This window comes from Nicotiana tabacum, chromosome 11, assembly GCF_000715075.1.
Source record: "Nicotiana tabacum cultivar K326 chromosome 11, ASM71507v2, whole genome shotgun sequence".
Taxonomy (NCBI): domain Eukaryota; kingdom Viridiplantae; phylum Streptophyta; class Magnoliopsida; order Solanales; family Solanaceae; genus Nicotiana; species Nicotiana tabacum.
Genome location: NC_134090.1, coordinates 178,281,574 through 178,299,537, shown reverse-complemented (window position 1 = coordinate 178,299,537; position 17,964 = coordinate 178,281,574). Strand labels below are relative to the sequence as shown.

Sequence of the window (17,964 nt, the reverse complement as noted above, 5' to 3'; positions counted from 1 at the left end):
TAAGAAAACACTACAATTCCGAAATAATTATTCCGGGGATTAGTTATATCGCAATTTTTTTCCAATCAAATATGAGATAAATTATTTTTAAATTTAATCCAGAGATTAATTATTACTCGTACCAAACGAGCCCTCTTGGTATTAACAAGCCAAATGCTTAGACAAATTTAATGAAGAGAGAGAGAGAATTCATCCAACGGTCATGGAAGCAAATAGTGAAATCCCTTTCTCTCTCTAACCCTTTATACAAAAACACATTTTTTCCTCTCTCAATATATGTGAGGCTTTACGCCCTCACCCTTTTCTCTCTTTCTTTTTTCCCCTTGCGTGTATTTCCCGAACCCCATAAAAACCAAATAGCGCAGAACGAAAAACCAAAAAACCCCATTTTTCTTCTCACAAACCCTTACTTAAATCACAAAATTAAACACAAAAAATTGATTCTCGAGTTGCAAATTCGATTATTAACCATTTTTATGGTTATTTATATTTGAGATCTTGTCCCTACTACAATGTTCTTCACTTTGTAGCGGGCAAGGTAAATATATATATATTATATACACTCACTAAAAGGAAAAAAAAAGAAGAAGAATTTTGAATCTGATTTTATTGATTCTGATTTCAGCTTGAAGTTACCTATTTTTTGGTACTTTGGGGATTTTTATCGGCATTTTTGGTATTTCGGTTTTTTCTCTGGATTCGCCTTTTTGATAAAACGAACAAAAAAAAGTGGGGAATTTTCCACTTTGATTCCTTCGAATTTCAACGCACTTTTGTTTTTGCTTGGTACTCTTATTGGTTACTGAGACATTGTGGAATTTTCTAGGGTTTTTAAATCGGATCGCTTACTCTAAGTGATTGAGCTTAATTGCTGGGATATTTTTATCTAATTAGGGTTTTGAAGAGTTCAACAGTTGCAATTGATCCACTGATCGCCCATTAATGCGAGCAAAACTGGCAGGGGATTTGAGCAATGGAAGAGGACTGTAGATATTACTAGAGTTATTAGCAGTTTTACCTTGACGGAGTTTTGAAATGCTGTGTTTTTGACTCTTGTTTGTGAAATTTGAAGTGAAGAGCAATTTTAATTTAGTGGATTTTGCAAGTTTAAGTTAGTGGATGTTGGGTTGATTTAGTGAAAGGTATTAAATGGAAGCAAACTGAAGTTTGAAAGGAATGTGGGGACATGGTGCATGGACAAGAGTATAATTTCTGGTTCGTTCCGTTACTGGAACAACACTGTTGTGAGAAATTAATTGGAGTATTATTATTATTATTATTATCTCGGAGTAGAATTTTGTGCAATGTCGCGCTGCTTTCCATTTCCACCACAAGGATATGAAAAGAAGCTTAGACCAGAGGAGGGTGACTTATTGAAAGAGGTCTGTTCAACTTATATTATTATCACTTTTTGTGGATGTGTTCTAATAATTCAAAGCAATGCCAAATGACATGTTCTATTGTTCTAATAATACTGACCAGTAACATATTATCTGGAGATTATTGGCTGTGGATTGCGATGTGTGGACTGTTCCAAAGATGTTTTCTTTCATATGGTACTTAATGTCAATTAATTGATTGGAAATTTAAAAGTATGGATGCTTCTGAGCCGAGTAGTGTGATTCTCTTATATATTGGGAGACAACATTACTAAAAGCAATTGTCTTAATATATTGGAAGAAGACATTCTAAAACACTGCTGAAAAGATAGTGTATATTTGTTTAAAAGGAAAAATAAAGGGATCTGTTTTCCGCTTTGTTCTGATTAGTATAAGATGTGATGCATAAGTAGACTGCTTTACACATCTTTAGTTATCTAAGGCGAAATCTCTAGAACGCGATGACAGGTAACGTTTTTTTTAAAAAAATGAATCTCTAGAACTGCTTTAGACATCTTTAGTTATCTAAGGCGAAATCTCTAGAACGCGATGACAGGTATTTTTTTTTAAAAAAAATTGAATCCAATTGAATGGTATGTTAATTTTCTTTCTTTGGATGCACTATACTCCATCCTTTTGGTGGAAGTTGCTGGTTGCTTGTCATGCTTCCCATCAATACTTCAGCTGGATTACGTATATTTGTTATAAGCAAAGGCTCTCTGGCCATGGCTGTGGTTTCAGTTGAATTATTTTAAGTTACAGAATCTTAGTTTGGGGCATTTGTAAATTAATTATCATCTGGATCTATTTAGAGCAGTGTATTTGTAGGATTGTATCCTTAGAAGTTCACCCTTTGAGAAATTGCTAGATTTGTGGGAGAAGATAAATGTGGAGACAGGGAAAATTTGGTTGTTTTACGATAGTAGGACTATCTTTACTAGGGAAAAGGTCCAAACTTGCCCATGTTATATCCAAAATTGCTCAATTTTGTGTTTCGTAGACTTTTGAAACTTGTGATCTTAAATGTGGAAATAGGCCTAATTTGGTTGTTTTAAGATAGTAGGACTATATTTACTAGGGAAAAAGGTCCAAATTTGCCCATGTACTGTCCAAAATTGCACAATTTGGCCCTCAGTTAGACTTTAAAAACTAGTGGACTTTTTCCCCTAAAGGCGGTAAGCTGCCTTATCCCGTAGGATCCATTCTGTATTTTGATGTTGGTGGGTGTTTCCTGTATATTTGGTGGAATTTATCTTCATTTTGTCTGTCTTTTAAAAGTAGAGTTACTGACGTTTGATGTATTTTTCTTGCAAACATATCATACCCTCCACGAGTCAAGAAAAATCTGCAAGTTGTGTATATTTTTTTTTGTAGGTGGTTGTGGTGGGATTGGGGGGACTATCTGCTATGATGAAATATTTTGTGGTTTGCTGATTGGGGGGACTATCTGCTATGATGAAATATTTTGTGGTTTGCTGATTGCCTTTTCTGGTTTGCGTTTTTGTCTTTCAGTGTTCTTATCATTCACATTTTGTGTGACTCTATCTTGCGGATATGTTGTACCTTAGAGGCCTAATATTCACTCCCTAGTAATATTGGTTGTCTTAGGACAGTTTTATTGTACTTGCCTTTCACTTTGATAGATAGTTTCCTATTGCAACACTTGTCTCAACCACCATATTTTGGTTTGATGTGCAATATTGTTATCTGTTATACCATTCTCCTGAAACATTGAGCTTATATATTTGAATTATTTGCATTTAGGCACCGCAATCCCGACTAATCTTACATTAGCTTTACTTTTCTAATGTTGGCTAAACTTGTAGTGCATATATTTAATCTTACTTGCAATTATTTTAAAACCCTTGCCTTCTAGAGTGCTTCTCCTCTGTTGTTTTGTTAATTAACATAATATCGTATGCAAATATTTTATACCATGGGACCTTATCCTCTATATTGTTAGCTCGTCTACTAACTAGGGTAAGCAAGTGTGCGTTTTTCGTAGTTTTGTTAATTAACACCATCTGCAAATATCATACACCTTCGACCCTCGCTATCATAAAGAAAAATATTGTTCGTTAGCTCATAGATAACTCGGATAAACAAGTATGGGTTGAATGTTGATTCTTGGTGTAAACCCACGATTATGGGGAACTCCTTTGTATCTCATACAATTGTTCTCACACTAGTGACTACTTCATACATATATACATGATATTTATATATGTAGTATCAATTCCTTTCCTTTCAAACACCCACCAAAAAAACTTTTCTTGGCACTCTATTACTTGTTTTTTCATGGTCAAGGAACACCATTTATAAATCCTTTTTCCTCTTCCTACAATTTTTTTATCAATCTTCTTAGCAACAATATAGCCTACTTTTGTAGATATACGAGATATAAATCCGAACTGATTCACTTCACTTTCATAGTGTCACTAAGTGTACGGGCATTTACTTTCCCCCCAAAGTTTTATTGTGTGGACTGTGGCTCATGGAATCAAGCTTCTTTGCCCTCATCCATTCATGATGCTAGAACTCTTTCTCTATCTTGCACCACATCGGGCGCTGATGTGGCAAGAGTAACTACTTTACCCACATTCATATGAACCATTGTTCATACTCCCTTATCTGGGAAGCGATGTGATGGAACCACTTGCCCATTTTTCATCACACCGAAGTCCGATGTAACACTGTCTAATTGAGCATGTCCCAATGTATTCTATGTTGTGAGTTCATCCTAAATTGACTAGTTTTAAGCTGGTTGTCAACCACTTACAGCCTCATCCTTTAATTGGGATTCGAACCAGTAATCTGAGCAAGCTCAAACAGGCAGAGTTGTTTGAGGTGATTGTGTCCTCTGAAAAATGTGAAGTTGACTTGTTTCAAATCAGCTGCATTATGCTATTGCATTGGTTATGCTTGTGCCCATATTATTCTGTAATATATGTGAACATATTTGTTTTATTGTTGATATGTTTTCATTTATTTGTCAGCATTGTATGGTATACCAAGATGAGGATGCCCTTTGGTCATGACGTCCTTATGGGAATTTCCATTCATATAGGTTATCTAGTGCAGATTGGTGTAAGAAAGTGACTAATGTGAGATATGCCAACTTGTTGATGGATTGAACTGTCTTGCTTTTTGTGTTGATTGTTGAGTCATGAAATTGCTTGCTTGTCGTCCCTCCTTTGTCCAAAGTAAGGTGGTTGATTTCTTGTTTTTGAGGGATCAGTTAAAAGCTGGTTTCGCATGTCACACTTTTTATCAGGTGTATGAATGGTCTGTTGTACAGCCTCCGTTTGGTGAAATCATTATGCTGGAATAAGTTCATTAGTGATTCCTGTGATCTCAAGGGGACAATGAGGGCTCTTTTTGTCATGGATATTTTCTGTTGCTGTTATAATTTTGTAGCTGAACCCATTATGGAACATCATTCATTATAAAGGCATTTCACACGGCACGAGCTGGAGACTGTCGAAGTTAATTATGGACTTCTTCTATGACGATAACTCTCCGAAAGGAGACTGATTAGGAACTATTTGATTTTAATTTCCTTCATGATGCCTAAACTCATATTCAAGAAGCAAAACTTGTATATTGCTTTTGGATCCTGCTAATTAAGCTGGAGCCGTGGTGAGATGTGATTGCCTTTTAATAGTGTGTTTGCTGATGTCCTGTTCTGCACTTTGTTATTGGGTAACATATTGGGGCACCAGGTTTAGTAAAAGTGATTGTATGTATTTGTTCAATGCTTTGCTTTTCTTACTAATAAACTATGTTTACCATACAAATTTAATACTATGTGACTACTCAGTGTTTTGTTTGCTATGATGATCATTCAAGTTCTTAACTGGTGGTTGATTTGTTTTTTCTCTTCAACTATTGGATACTTTTGTTCTTGAGCATTCATCAGATAGATCTAGGATTTCCACCTGAACTTGAGTTTCTCATTTGGTTTTCAAATTCTGGCACTATATCAACTATTTATAATGTTGTGCTAGATTTGACATGTTTTGGATTTTCCTCCTTTTGCATAAGGATGTTTTAACTAGTTGTACTTGACCTACTTGTCAAACAAAAATAAAATTGTAATCGACCTTTTTGGTATAAACTAACAGTTCCTTTTCATGTGTGTAGGAGAAAAGGAAGGAGAAAAAACATAAAAAGGAAAAGAAAGACAAGGAAAAGAGAGAAGGTAAAGAAAAAAGGGATAAAGGCAAAAGTGATGGGAAACACAGAGAAAAGAAAGAGAAAAAGGATAAACACAGGGACAAGAAGGAAAAGCACAAGGACAAAAAGAAGGACAAGGACAAGGATAAAGAGAAAAGCAGCATCTCTGAGGAGGCTAGAGTTGCCGCTCTACCTGGGCCTTCTACTGGAGGGAAACTTCACGAGAGAGATGAACATAAAGATAGACACATTAGCTCAGATAAAGGGAGAGATGAACATCAGCTCAGAGATAGGGATAGAAACATCAGCTCAGAGAAAAGCAAGCGCCCTGATCAGTTTCACATCCAGCTTGGCCTCTCTGCTGTTGAGACAGAGGACTCAAAATTTGTGCAGGAGTTGGGGAGGAGGATCAGAGATGCAGAGAAGGGTGCTCAAAGTCAGTTGGCGGAGAGATTTCCAGTTGAGTGCAAAAGGGATGAAGAGACAGGCAGGGTGCGCATCAAGGATTCTGGAAATTTGGCTGAACACAAGGAAAAGAACAAAGAGAAAGGATTTGTTACCAATAAGATGGATGGGCAAGCATTCAGGGATGAACTTAAAATTGGAGCTAATGCAATACCTCTCAGCCTTTCTACAATGGCAAAAAGCAAATTTGAAGGAGTCCCCAGACCATTGGAAGAAAATGTTGAGAAGACAAGAGAGGAAAAACAGAAACCTAAAGAAAGACGTTATGACAAACCAAGAGAGAAAAACAAGGATAAAGATAGGGAAAAGAAAAGTCATGGAAAGCAAAAAGACAAGGAAAAAGAGAAGAAAAAGGAAGAGAAGGCGAAGGACAAAAGTGAACACAAGAAAAGCCAGGAGGATAAATCAAGAGACATCAATAAGAATGGCTTTATTGGTCTTAATAACAATAAACTTCCTCTTATATCCAAGGAAAACATTGCTGGTACAGTCAACGTGGGAGTTGTCAGAAAGAGGAAGGATGTTGAAACTAATGGTTTCCTGCATGGTGAGTTAAAAAAAACTATTACCAGCCTGCTATTTTCTGTTGTATTGACTTTACATCCTACCCTGCGGATGCGTCAAAGCTATGCGAGTTATGTATCTGAATTAGATTGCCTTGATAGAGTTCTTATGATTTTGGGTGTAGTAGTCTGTTAGGGAATTTGTAGCCACCATATTTGATGTATTTCTAATGCAAGTTGCTTGAACTTAGACAAGCGTGTTCAGCTCTATTTAACTTTTTGGTTTGGCTGATTAGTGTTGCTTTTCTGTTCTGCTGTACAGAGAGTGAACTCAGGCATGCTAAATTGCTGCGGCCATCATCCTCTCAGCAGCCGACACAGAATGGAAAAAAATTTGACACTCACCCAAAAGCAGACCTGTTCTCCTCCAGTAAACAGGAAGTTGCTACTGATATTAAAGTGGAAAACAAGAAGCACAAGGTGAATGGTGGTATAGAAGGCCAGCCATTATGCAGTGCTGAGGCAAAGGCTTCATCCATCATTCCTGGTGCTGAGGATCAAATAGCTGAAGCGTCTAAAAGACCTCCTCATCCCGATTCCAAGTATCTAAGCCAGATACTCGCAGTTCCCAAGGTGGACGATTGGTCTGGGTTTGATGACCAGGAATGGTTGTTAAGCGAAAGAACTCCGGCTAAGAAAACTGAGACGTGTCCAGATGAAGTCAATAAGGAACATTGGGTGTGGTCTGAAGCTTTGCAAATAGAGGCTGCTGATGTTTGTGCTCTGCCATATGTTATACCTTATTGAATGCTATTAACATGATCTGACATGATGAGTTTCCAAGGACGAAGCTCTGTCAGCTGTGCAGGAGCAAGCACATCTGGCTTCTAGAGGCCCGTACTCGGTTTTGATTGGATTCTTTCTCACCCCTCTAGCCCTGATGGTCTTGCTGGTGGCAGTTTGTTCTGACATTGATACAAAAATCTTGGTCGGGGCTTCTTCCTATACATTGGAAGAATCTGTCGGGTCTTTACATATCAATAAGTTGATTGTTTTGCTCCTGTAACTTCCCAAAGGAAAAAAGATCTTCGAGAATTATCAATCACCACGACTGTACGTTGCAGTAGCTTAGACGGAGGGGCAACATATTGCCATATATCTGATAACTCCACAGATGGAACGGCGGGATAGTGTGTCTAGGAAGATGCATAAGCTTCTGCAAGTTTATTCTATTTGCTTAAAAGCTTAGATGCTCTTTCTAATTGAGTGTAAAAGAACTAGCTTTTGTGGTCTTTACAACTCCACAATTTTGATTTGTAACATAGTATTACTATAGTTGTAAGATAGATGGGATAAAAAGCACAAACAAAAGAAAAGAGGTAGTTGCATTCATTTGATTCACTGAGATGTAAGGTCTTGTTTATAGTTGATTTCCACTATCTAAAAAATTAATCATTCAACATCAGAATTCAAGTTAATTAGACTAAAATTATGGGATGTATGTTAGAGGTAGGCCATCTCTTGTTTAGTTTTTCTTTTAGTATAAAAAATTAGTTCATGAAATATATATATATATATCTTAGTTTTATATGGGAAGAGAATACGTTGTGTGTACAATTTTGTATTTAGAGACTAGTAGTCTTGCTCAAACCTTTGTTGCCCGAGTTATATAGTTGATGCGAGATGAAGGTTTAAGCTATTGTTGTCGGGGATTTTTTTTTAGAAATAGCCAGATTTGAAAAATAGTCACAATTTTAAAAGTAATCGAAAATTAGCCATTTTTTCATATAAAAATAGAATCTGAACAAAAACACTCCTAAAAATCTGGAAAAATTTCAGCATAATATGCTAGCATAATGTGCTAGAATTTCATAATATGCTGGAGTTCCAACATAATAAGCTGGAAGTTTATACGCATGAGCTTCATAATTTAGTATATTATGCTGGAGTTATTTGTATGTTAGAGTTCCAATATAATATGCTGGAAGTTTATGCGCAGGAGCTCCATAATCCAGGATATTATGCTGGAACTTTTCATGTTTTAGCAAAATAGTAGCTATTTTTCGTAAAAATTGCTTGGGGCGCCCTATTTGGTCGCCCCTTACCTGTAGCCGCTTTGTTTTTCTGTCTTCACCTGTACCCGTTTTTTTGTTAAAAGCCTTTTAAAAAGACTATTTTGCCCTTCTTTATTAAAAGACTTCTTTCTCTCCAAGTATACGTTAGTCCTCTACTGTCTCTGTCTCTGTCTCTCTCTCTCCCGTTATTCGTATTTTTTGATTTGTTCTTCTCTGAAATCAAACGGTTTTCGTCGTTGTTTTTTATTTTTCAACTGTTTGTTCCCCAATAACATTACGTATAATCACATGCATTAACTTTCTGGGTTTTATTTAGTATTAATTTTTACGATTTAATTTCTGGTTTTGGTTTTGATAGTCATGTATTTATGATAAAATAGTTGCCTAGGGTTTACTTTGATAAGTGCATTAGTTTTACTTTTACGATTGTGTTTTTAGGTTTTTTGAACGTGTGTTTGTGTTTTTGATGAAAATTCTATAAATTCTTCAGTGATTTTTGGAGACGTCGAAATTTTTAAAAATTTTGAGAGTTAAATAGATGATACTATTAAAGTGTGAAGTTTATTATACTTCAATGATACCTTAGTTTTAGGAGCTGAAGTTTTGTTTCGTGTTTTGTATTTTTTGTTATATTTTTTATGAACTTCAGCATTATTTTAGAGTTGACTTTGTGTTTTGTTTTTTTGTAAAAACTACAACATGTTTTTGCTGAATGTTTTGTTTTGTAACTGGTGAACTTCAGCATTCTAGGAGCTGAAGCTTTTATTTTGTATTTGCTGAACTTCAGCATTTATGAGCTGAAGTTTTTGTTTTATATTTGCTAAACTTTAGCTCTAAGAAGAGCTGAAGTTTTAACTGATTTTTTTGATAATGTTCTGATGTTATTTTTTGTATCTCTTACTTTTTTTTTTGAACAGATGGCATCTACAAAATCCAAATCACCTACAAATCCTAAAGCACCTAAAGATCCTAAAGTAGCTAAAGCAGCTAATGCATCTAAAGATCCTAAAGCACCTAAACAACGTATAATATCCACATGTCCTTCAGTCCATGCTGCTCCACCTACGAAACCAGGGGATAGATATTATGAGTTTGGAGATTGGTTTAACTGTCGTGGTTACTAGAAGGGGAACCACGATTTGAAGAGTTTAATTGCAAGTTTCTTGACTCATGCACAACAGGATAAGCTTAATAATGGTACATTTCGATACATTATGGCTATGGAGAATTTCAAATACATCATGAAGTTGGTTCATTGTTTGTGTCTTTCTCGAATATTCACCAATGATCGAGACTCCATTAGTTTCAAGATTTTTGGTCATGATGTACCCTTCACCCTTGAAGACTTTCACATTATGTGCGGTTTATGGATTACAACACATAATATTGAAAAGCCAATTAATCGAGAGAGCATTATTCTGAAGCACTATTTTGGGAAGTCTAAGGGTGTGACCTTGAAGGATATTCGAGAGTTTATGACTCAGAATGCAATTCAAAAGAATGATGTGAATTTCAAACACTTATGCGAGAGTGATGAAGATGCTGTGAAACTTATGGAAACCTTGTTGTGGAGTCTATTTTGTTTGGAAAAAAGACTGAATCATCTGTGCTGGAGGAGTATGCAGCTATTGTTGAAGATGATAAAGCTTGTGCTGAATATCCTTGGGGTAATATGTGTTATGAGAAGCTCATTACCTCACTGAAACATGCATTGGACAAGCAGAATAAATTTCATTCAACTGAATATAAAGTTGGTGGATTTCCATTTCCGTTATGTGCTTGGTTCTATGAGCGCTTCTCAGATATTCGGGAGAAGTATTTAAGAGAGGATGAGTACCTTGATACCTCTCAGATTCCTAGGATGTTACGTTATGTATGTGTGGGAGAGCCTAAATATAACGAACTTTATGAGGATTACTTCAGTAATCATGCTGTAAGTTAATGTTTTTTTTATTTTTGTCTTTGTGTTTGTATGTTGACGTATTAGTTTTATCACGTCCTCTTACTTCCTTAGGCAACAAATCGTGCCTAAGTATTTTATATAGTGGAGATTCTTTCAACTTTCTCCTCACTCTTTTTCTTGATTTCTTAGAAACACTAGAAGTTTCAGCAATTTCTTCAATTGTATCTAATGTTGTCGGTATAATTTCCATGTTTACTTCATCTTCGTTGTTGCTTATCATCGCAGAAGGTAACAAATTTTTTTATTGGATTGTGTGTTAGTTGTCAATTTGCATTATTAGTTGTCCTTCTTCTTCTTCTTAATCATAGACAAACTGGTATGAATTTATTGGAGGAGCGGGTAATTGTTGCAGCATTATATATTCTGAAGTAGCTGTAATGTTAGAAGGTTATCCATTATTGGTTGTCCTAGTTCATGTTGATAATCAACAAACGGTTCTGAATCTATTATATATGCAAGAGATTGTTTGAATGCTGTAGATTCTGAATGTTGTATTTTTTTGACGACAAAATGGCAATTCTTATAGGCTGAATCAGTTGTAAGCAAATGTATACATGTACTGAGTTCTTCATCTGAAGTTACAAGCATTCCTTTGCTTGTATTTAGTTTGATATCAAACCATATCTTTAGTGAATATCTGCTTGAATCAATATTTGTAACTTCACTAATGTTCTTCACGAAAGTATTGAATGATACTTGTTTATTAAGCAGAACAAGTTTTGTATCATGATCCAAGTATTTGAAATCAAGAGTCCACCTCCCATTGAAAGTAATAACAATGCAAATCGAACTCATCCTGCAGAAGCATGTTTAGTGTCAAGTATTAGGAAATTGAACAGAAGAATTTAATTATGAAGTTCATAAAAAATGTAAGCACATTGAAGCTGAAGTTTGGGCAAATGTACTAGAACTTTCAGCTTGTTTATAATGAAATTTTCAAAAAAAAAAAGCTCATGAAGAAGCTGATTAATGCAGGACAAGACTTAAGCATAAACTAAATTTAACTTCAGCATGCAGGAGAAAATTTTATAGTGCAGGAGGAACTTTTAAGTGGTTTGTCCTGGAGTTTTTATAAATAAACTAAACAACCTTAGCATCTGCTATTGAAGTTTTTGTTAAAACTTCTGCTTTTTAGGCTGAAGTTTTGGTTAAAAGTCATAATAAAAGTATCGACTGTAGGACAAAAACTTCAGCTTATTTAGTGCTGAAGTTTTTACAAATGAACTAAATCACTTCAGCATCTTTTGCTGAAATTTTTGAAAAAGTTGTATGACAAAATTAATGAATCCAGGACAAAAATTTCAGCTCATTAAGTGTTGAAGTTTTTACAAATGAACTAAATCACTTCAGCATCTTCTGTTGAAGTTTTTGAAAAAGTTGTATGACAAAATTAATGAATCCAGGAAAAAAAGTTCAGCTTATTAAGTGCTGAAGGTTTTAGAAATGAACTAAATAACTTCAGCATATTCGGCTGAAGTTTTTGAAAAAGGTGTATGACAAAATTAATGAATCCAGGACAAAAACTTCAGCTTATTAAGTGCTGAAGTTTTTAGAAATGAACTAAATAATTTCAGCATATTCGGCTGAAGTTTTAGCAAATGACCTAAATAAACATCAACATGTTTCAACATGAAGTTTTAGAGTGCATTAATTGTATAGTATACATGAGTAAACGTAAAAAACACAATTAAAGTAGTAATTATTTTGCATTGGGATATGTGTTAGTGTAACAATTACATTCCTATCACATTCATGCACGCTTTTCATTAGACGTTTAAAATTTCTCTATGCCTTTTCATATACCTTGCATAAATTTTTTTCGCCTATATAAGTACTCTATGCCTTGTAGGTTTATTCACTCATACACATATATTTTAGTAGATAAATACAAAAGGGAGAAAAACGGATGTTGTCATCAGACAAATAGTTGACAAAATTAAGCAAGACATCATAGAGGCGTTCGAGGTGAAGCTGGATGAGCTGATCGACAAGTACGACAGGGAGCTGGAAGAAATCAACAACAAACTTGATAGGCTTGACAAGCTGGCCAAATTTGATAGTCTTGGTGATGAAGACGCTCGTCCATCTGACAGTGACGACGATGATGATATGGACGATTAATTTTTTTTTTTGGATAATTTTTTTTAGTTAAAAGGGTTATTATGTTATTTCCTTTTTATGAAATTTTAATTTATCTTTTATTTTATTAAATGAAAAATTATGTTTCTGTTTTAATGTTTTTGTGCATTTTTTTAAAATATTAATTATCTTTAAACTCGAAAAATAACAGAGGAAATGAACTAAATAACTTCACCAGGAATTAACAAAAACTCATCCGAAAATTACATATTGCAGGACAAAATATTAAGCATGTTTTAGTAAATGAACTAAAAAACTTCAGCATATTAAAAATGTTTTACATATTCCGAAAAACTTAAGCATATTTTGGTATGAAGTTTTACCAAAAAATCATAATAAAATTACATAGTGCAGGAGGAAAACTTCATCTCGTTTTCCTGAAGTTTTTAAAGATGAACTAAACAACTTTGGCATCCTATGCTGAAGTTTTTGTGCAATATGTAATTTTAATTTATGTTTTATTTTTACCCAGTGTAGAAGAAAAACTTCAGTTCGTTTTCCTGAAGTTTTTAAAGATGAACTAAACAACTTCAATATCTTTTGCTGAAGTTTTTGAAAAAGCTTTACGACAAAACTATTGAATCCAGAATAAGAACTTCAGCTTATTTAGTCCTGAAGTTTTTACATATGAGCTAAATAACTTCAGCTTGATTACACTACACGACAAATACTTCAACATTTTTGGTGTCAAGTTTTACCAAATTATGAAACTCAACTTGTTTAGCAAATAAACTAAAAACTTAAGCATATTATGCAGTGGAAAGCTTCAGCATATTTGAATTTTTAGTTTTGACATTAAATTAGCTTTAAAGTGAAGAATCTTTTGCTTCACTTTAGAATTCAACGTGAAACAGATTTAGAATGCAAATTCGTTCGTCAGTGAAATCTATCAGTGAAAAGTTCATGCAAATTCATCCGTCAAACAACTTCATACAAATAATTATAGAAAAATATATCATGAAATCAATAAGTTTCAAAAACTATTTTGAATTCTTAAGATGAATTGGAATACTTACAATGTATTTTGTAATTTTGAATTTGGAATTTGAATCTAGTTCAAATTTCTGGTTTCCGAGAGGCGATCTGAGGAGAGACGGAGTGATGGAGGAGAACCGTAAATTGATTTATGCGTGATGCATCTTTTATATGTTTTGTCAGGGGTATAATGGTCATATTATTACGAATTTTTTGTTAGCTGGCTACCAAATCAATAGTTTTTAAAAATAGGGTACAGGTTTAAAGGTGGCATAAATATAAGGTATGACTGCAAATCGCCCCTATTTTTCAATGACTTTATAAAAGCTAAATATTTTTTAATTACCAATCCGAAAATCAGTTCGAAAATTATCTAGCCCGTGCTATTTTAACATGGTTATCCCATGCGATAATAAAAAAAGGCAACGCTTCATTTTTTATTATGAAAGTAGAAATTGCTAACAATCACTATCATATGGCACGCACTTACTGAAATTCAAAGGCCCCCTTCTTAACTTGAGAAGTGGACCACAATCTTGAAGTTTCTTTATTCCTTTTATGCAATTTTCAGAATAAGAAAGGTCCAAAAGAGTTGGCTGAAAACTATAACAAAAATAAGTCCAAGATTTTAAATATAATTCTCAGTCCTTAAGCTAGGCAACAAGTGTACAACTTTCCATCAATCCATATGGAAAAACATCACAGGACAAATTGCAGAAAGCAACATATTTTGGTTATTTTTGGGGAACAAACCAATAACTTAAAAGCAAATTGTGGGTGTCTCTTTCTTGAGTAATTAAATAGGAAGCTATGAGAAACCAAAATAGACCAAGCGCCACATTTTGTGATGTGGTCTTTATTTATAGAAAATAATATGCCTTACAGCTGAACACTAGACTGAGTCATACAAGATGATAATGAAAATGACCAAGAATTGACTTCATGAATTGACATCTTCCTTACTCTCAATTCATCATCATCAACAACAACCCAATAAAATCGCACAAGTGGAATCTATAAAGAGCAGAGTGTACGCACACCTTACCTTACCCCGAGGGAGTAGAGAGACTGTCTTCGATAGACCCTTGGTTCAATGCTTACTCCCAATTCATCATCTCCAAGAAATGCTATCAGAGGCAAAACCAGAATTTTGAGTTTGTAAGATCTGAATTCAGGAAAAGACAATTTATTGGGTTCTTGATAGTGTTAATTTATAGTATATTTTAATAAATTTTTAGACATAAATACAAGATTTGAGCCAAAGTTGCTCCAATTCCGCTGAACCGGTAGGTAAAACTATAGCTCCGCCCTAGGACCTTTCACACCATCATGTGATTTTACCCAATTCTGAGAGAATTGGTCGACAGTTTCTCTTTCTGGCAAATGAAACACACACACACATCTCTTTCTGGCAAATGAAAGTATCACACACACACATATATATAGCCATCAAGAAGGAAAGCTTGCCAAACTTGCTTAACATAAATAAAATACTGCCTTTTCTGAAGCAGGAGTATATTACTGGAGATGGAATTCTTGATTCACATTACTCTATGTACAAAATGCACTGCCTATTTAGGTGCATTTTCATATACGGTTAGCGCTAAAACGAGAGGAAAAAAGAGAAAAGATCTTATATATACAAAATAATAGGAAAACCTATTGGTTATTATCGATTAAGATGAAGCTTCGTTCCTTTGCCTGCGCATTCGTGCTCCCCATGACATACTGTCGCCAGAGTCCTTGTGCATGCTTCTTCTCTTTAGCTCTGATAGCTGAGACTGCCAACGATTTTTCCACTCGCCTTTCTCCTCCATTGACTATACGCATAAAAAAGGAATCAAATTAGCAGAAGGATAACAACAATTCAAGAACAAAACATGTCATTCGATCGTATTAGCAAACAGAAGTCAATTACATGAATGTGAAAGAAACAGAGTGATTATAAGCAAAAGATTAGCCAACTACTCCTAGCAGTAGTTAAATTAATGTTCTCGAGATGCACGTGGTAAGGATAAAGGTTCAATGAGATAAATAAGGATTAAAAGTAGTTTAGAGATAATGGCACAAGTAGGAAAAAGGGTCAAACAACTCGATCATCAAAGCAATGGAAACTGAGCAAAGAGCATTGCGTTTTAAAGTTTCTTGATGCCAACCAAGTTTACAATGGAAGTCGTTTCGAGTTTGAGGGTAGACAAGAACACAAGAAAGGAGCAAGAAGATGACAGATGGGAAAGCCTTGTTTGGTATTTTAAGAGAAACTAGTTTCAGTCATTCTTCTTGCCTCGGGAATTAGAGAAATGAGTACATTCAAGGAACTTCACACATGAGACACTTATGAAATAATTTAAAAGGTTGAATGTGAAAATAAGAGAACGAAGGTTGATTATGATAGCATAGCACCTTGAAAAAAAAAATAGCTTAGCTTAGGAATGGATATGAACAGAACTTTTAGACGAAAACAGTTGTCTTTAAGATTCCACTAATTGAGGTATAATCTATGAAACATCAGGCTATCTCATACTCAGTCAATGACATATATTATGACAACATTCATGTAGTCCAAATACAGGAAGGCAGTGGGAACGCCAACAATTACAGATGTCAACAGTGACAAAAAATACCAGCATCTAAAACCAAAGAATATTATGAGAAAGGACCAATAACTAAATTCTTTGGATCGGTCAAAAACACTTCTTTCTGTTGTATTGTTCACTCATCTGAGTAGACGAGGCAGACCAATAACTTGATCCCAACAATGATCATGCTAAGAGCATCAAGCATCTAGATATGACAGTTCCACAGTAAGTATTTTCAATATTCCACACTTATCCTTGCACCTTTTTTTTCGAAAAGATCTCAGGACTTAGCCGTATATACTAAGATTCTAGTCAAACAATTCTTATCTTTAGCATGTCAGCCTTTAAGGTGCGAATAACTATGTTTTTATGGATTTAATTTGCATAAATCAGTAGCTTAACGAATTTTTACACTTTCAATATCGTTTAACAGACTATAACATGTAAGGGCTTACCTTTAAATGCATTTTTGTGAAGAAAAATATAACAGTATACGTGGATAAAAATTAAACTCATGTTAGCAAGTCATCCCAAATAGATCTTCATATTTGCCGGATGGATGGTAAAATTCACAAATAGCCACTTTTCAGTCCCTATAACTGAAAAATATTCAATGTCCTGAAATTTCAAATTCTACAAGTGAAACTCCAAGACAATGGCTATTTTTTTAAAGAGAGGCCAAAAAATGGCCACCGAGCTATTTCTATCGGAGGCAGATCCAATATTTAAATTTCCAATATTTAAATTTTAAGAATCCGTTTGGACATAAGAATTTTATTACTTTTTTGCCATAAAATTTTCAATTCTTAGCTGGAAGATGAATTTTATAATTTTTCGAAAATTTGAAACTCCAAAAAAGTTATTTTTCAAAATTTTCACTATAATCACTCACAAAAATTTAAAAATAACCCAAAATTATATTCATGTCCAAGCACAATTCTAATTTTTAAATACCATTTTGACTTGAATTTTTTTTTTCATTTTTTTTGTAATTTTACAATTCTTATGTCCAAACGCCCACTAAGTGTTCTTACCGCGATCTCAAACTAACTAATGTATAATAATAACCAAACCAGATTCCGAGCTAAATATTCTTATACAAAATACAGAGTCTGAACAAAAGTTATTGGATTCAGTGAACTAACCTCATCGCTTTGGTAACGCCTACGAGCAGAGAACGCAAACTGAAGGCCTTTAGCCGTATCTTTATCATACCTATCTCTCATTCTAGGATCCGATAAAGTCTCATACGCCTCCTGAACCCGAATAAATCTCTGCGTATACTCTTCGACCCGATCCGGAGGCGAAACATCCGGGTGGTACTTTCGTGCTAATTGCTTGTACGCTTGTTTAATTTCCAATAAAGTCCCCGTTTCTGGTATACCAAGAAGATCATAAAAACTCCTATTATCGAGCTCAGCATATGAAACGACGTCGTTGAGCTTCGATTTTGCTTTCAAGGAACCAAATTTGGTTCCCAAAACTTGGGATTTTGAGGGGTAGTTTGGGAAATATATACGGGGGTGTAGGGAGGAGGGGGAGATAGAGGGGGGTGGTGGTGAAGAGATCGGGATTAAGCCATAGGAGTTGCAGCACATTTCTCTCAGTTTTGGAATTTTTTTTTCTGTGTTTTTTGGGTGTGGATCTATATTCTTCCGCTTATTAATAAGCAACAGTTTGAGGAGCTTGGGGTCGTCCAAGGGTATTTTT

At 34.7% G+C, this 17,964-nt stretch overlaps 3 protein-coding genes across 3 annotated transcripts; 2 read left to right on the top strand and 1 right to left on the bottom strand.

The window, feature by feature from the left end:
• The first annotated feature begins 276 nt into the window (after positions 1–276).
• Positions 277–7,928, top strand: LOC107808026 (uncharacterized). The gene is made up of 3 exons (XM_016632506.2): positions 277–1,382; positions 5,523–6,567; positions 6,846–7,928. Exons 1-3 carry the CDS (start codon positions 1,305–1,307, stop codon positions 7,328–7,330), a joined length of 1,608 nt encoding a protein of 535 aa, XP_016487992.2. The 5' UTR covers positions 277–1,304; the 3' UTR covers positions 7,331–7,928.
• Positions 7,929–9,812: 1,884 nt separating this feature from the next.
• LOC142166153 (uncharacterized) lies at positions 9,813–10,540 on the top strand. The gene is made up of 2 exons (XM_075224580.1): positions 9,813–10,142; positions 10,193–10,540. Exons 1-2 carry the CDS (start codon positions 9,813–9,815, stop codon positions 10,538–10,540), a joined length of 678 nt encoding a protein of 225 aa, XP_075080681.1.
• A 375-nt stretch (positions 10,541–10,915) lies between these two features.
• Positions 10,916–17,852, bottom strand: LOC107808024 (uncharacterized). The gene is made up of 4 exons (XM_016632499.2): positions 17,400–17,852; positions 15,377–15,495; positions 14,721–14,840; positions 10,916–11,357 (listed from the first exon to the last, which is right to left on the bottom strand). The coding sequence occupies exons 1-4, from the start codon at positions 17,850–17,852 to the stop codon at positions 10,916–10,918; spliced, it is 1,134 nt and encodes a 377-aa protein (XP_016487985.1).
• Positions 17,853–17,964: the final 112 nt, after the last annotated feature.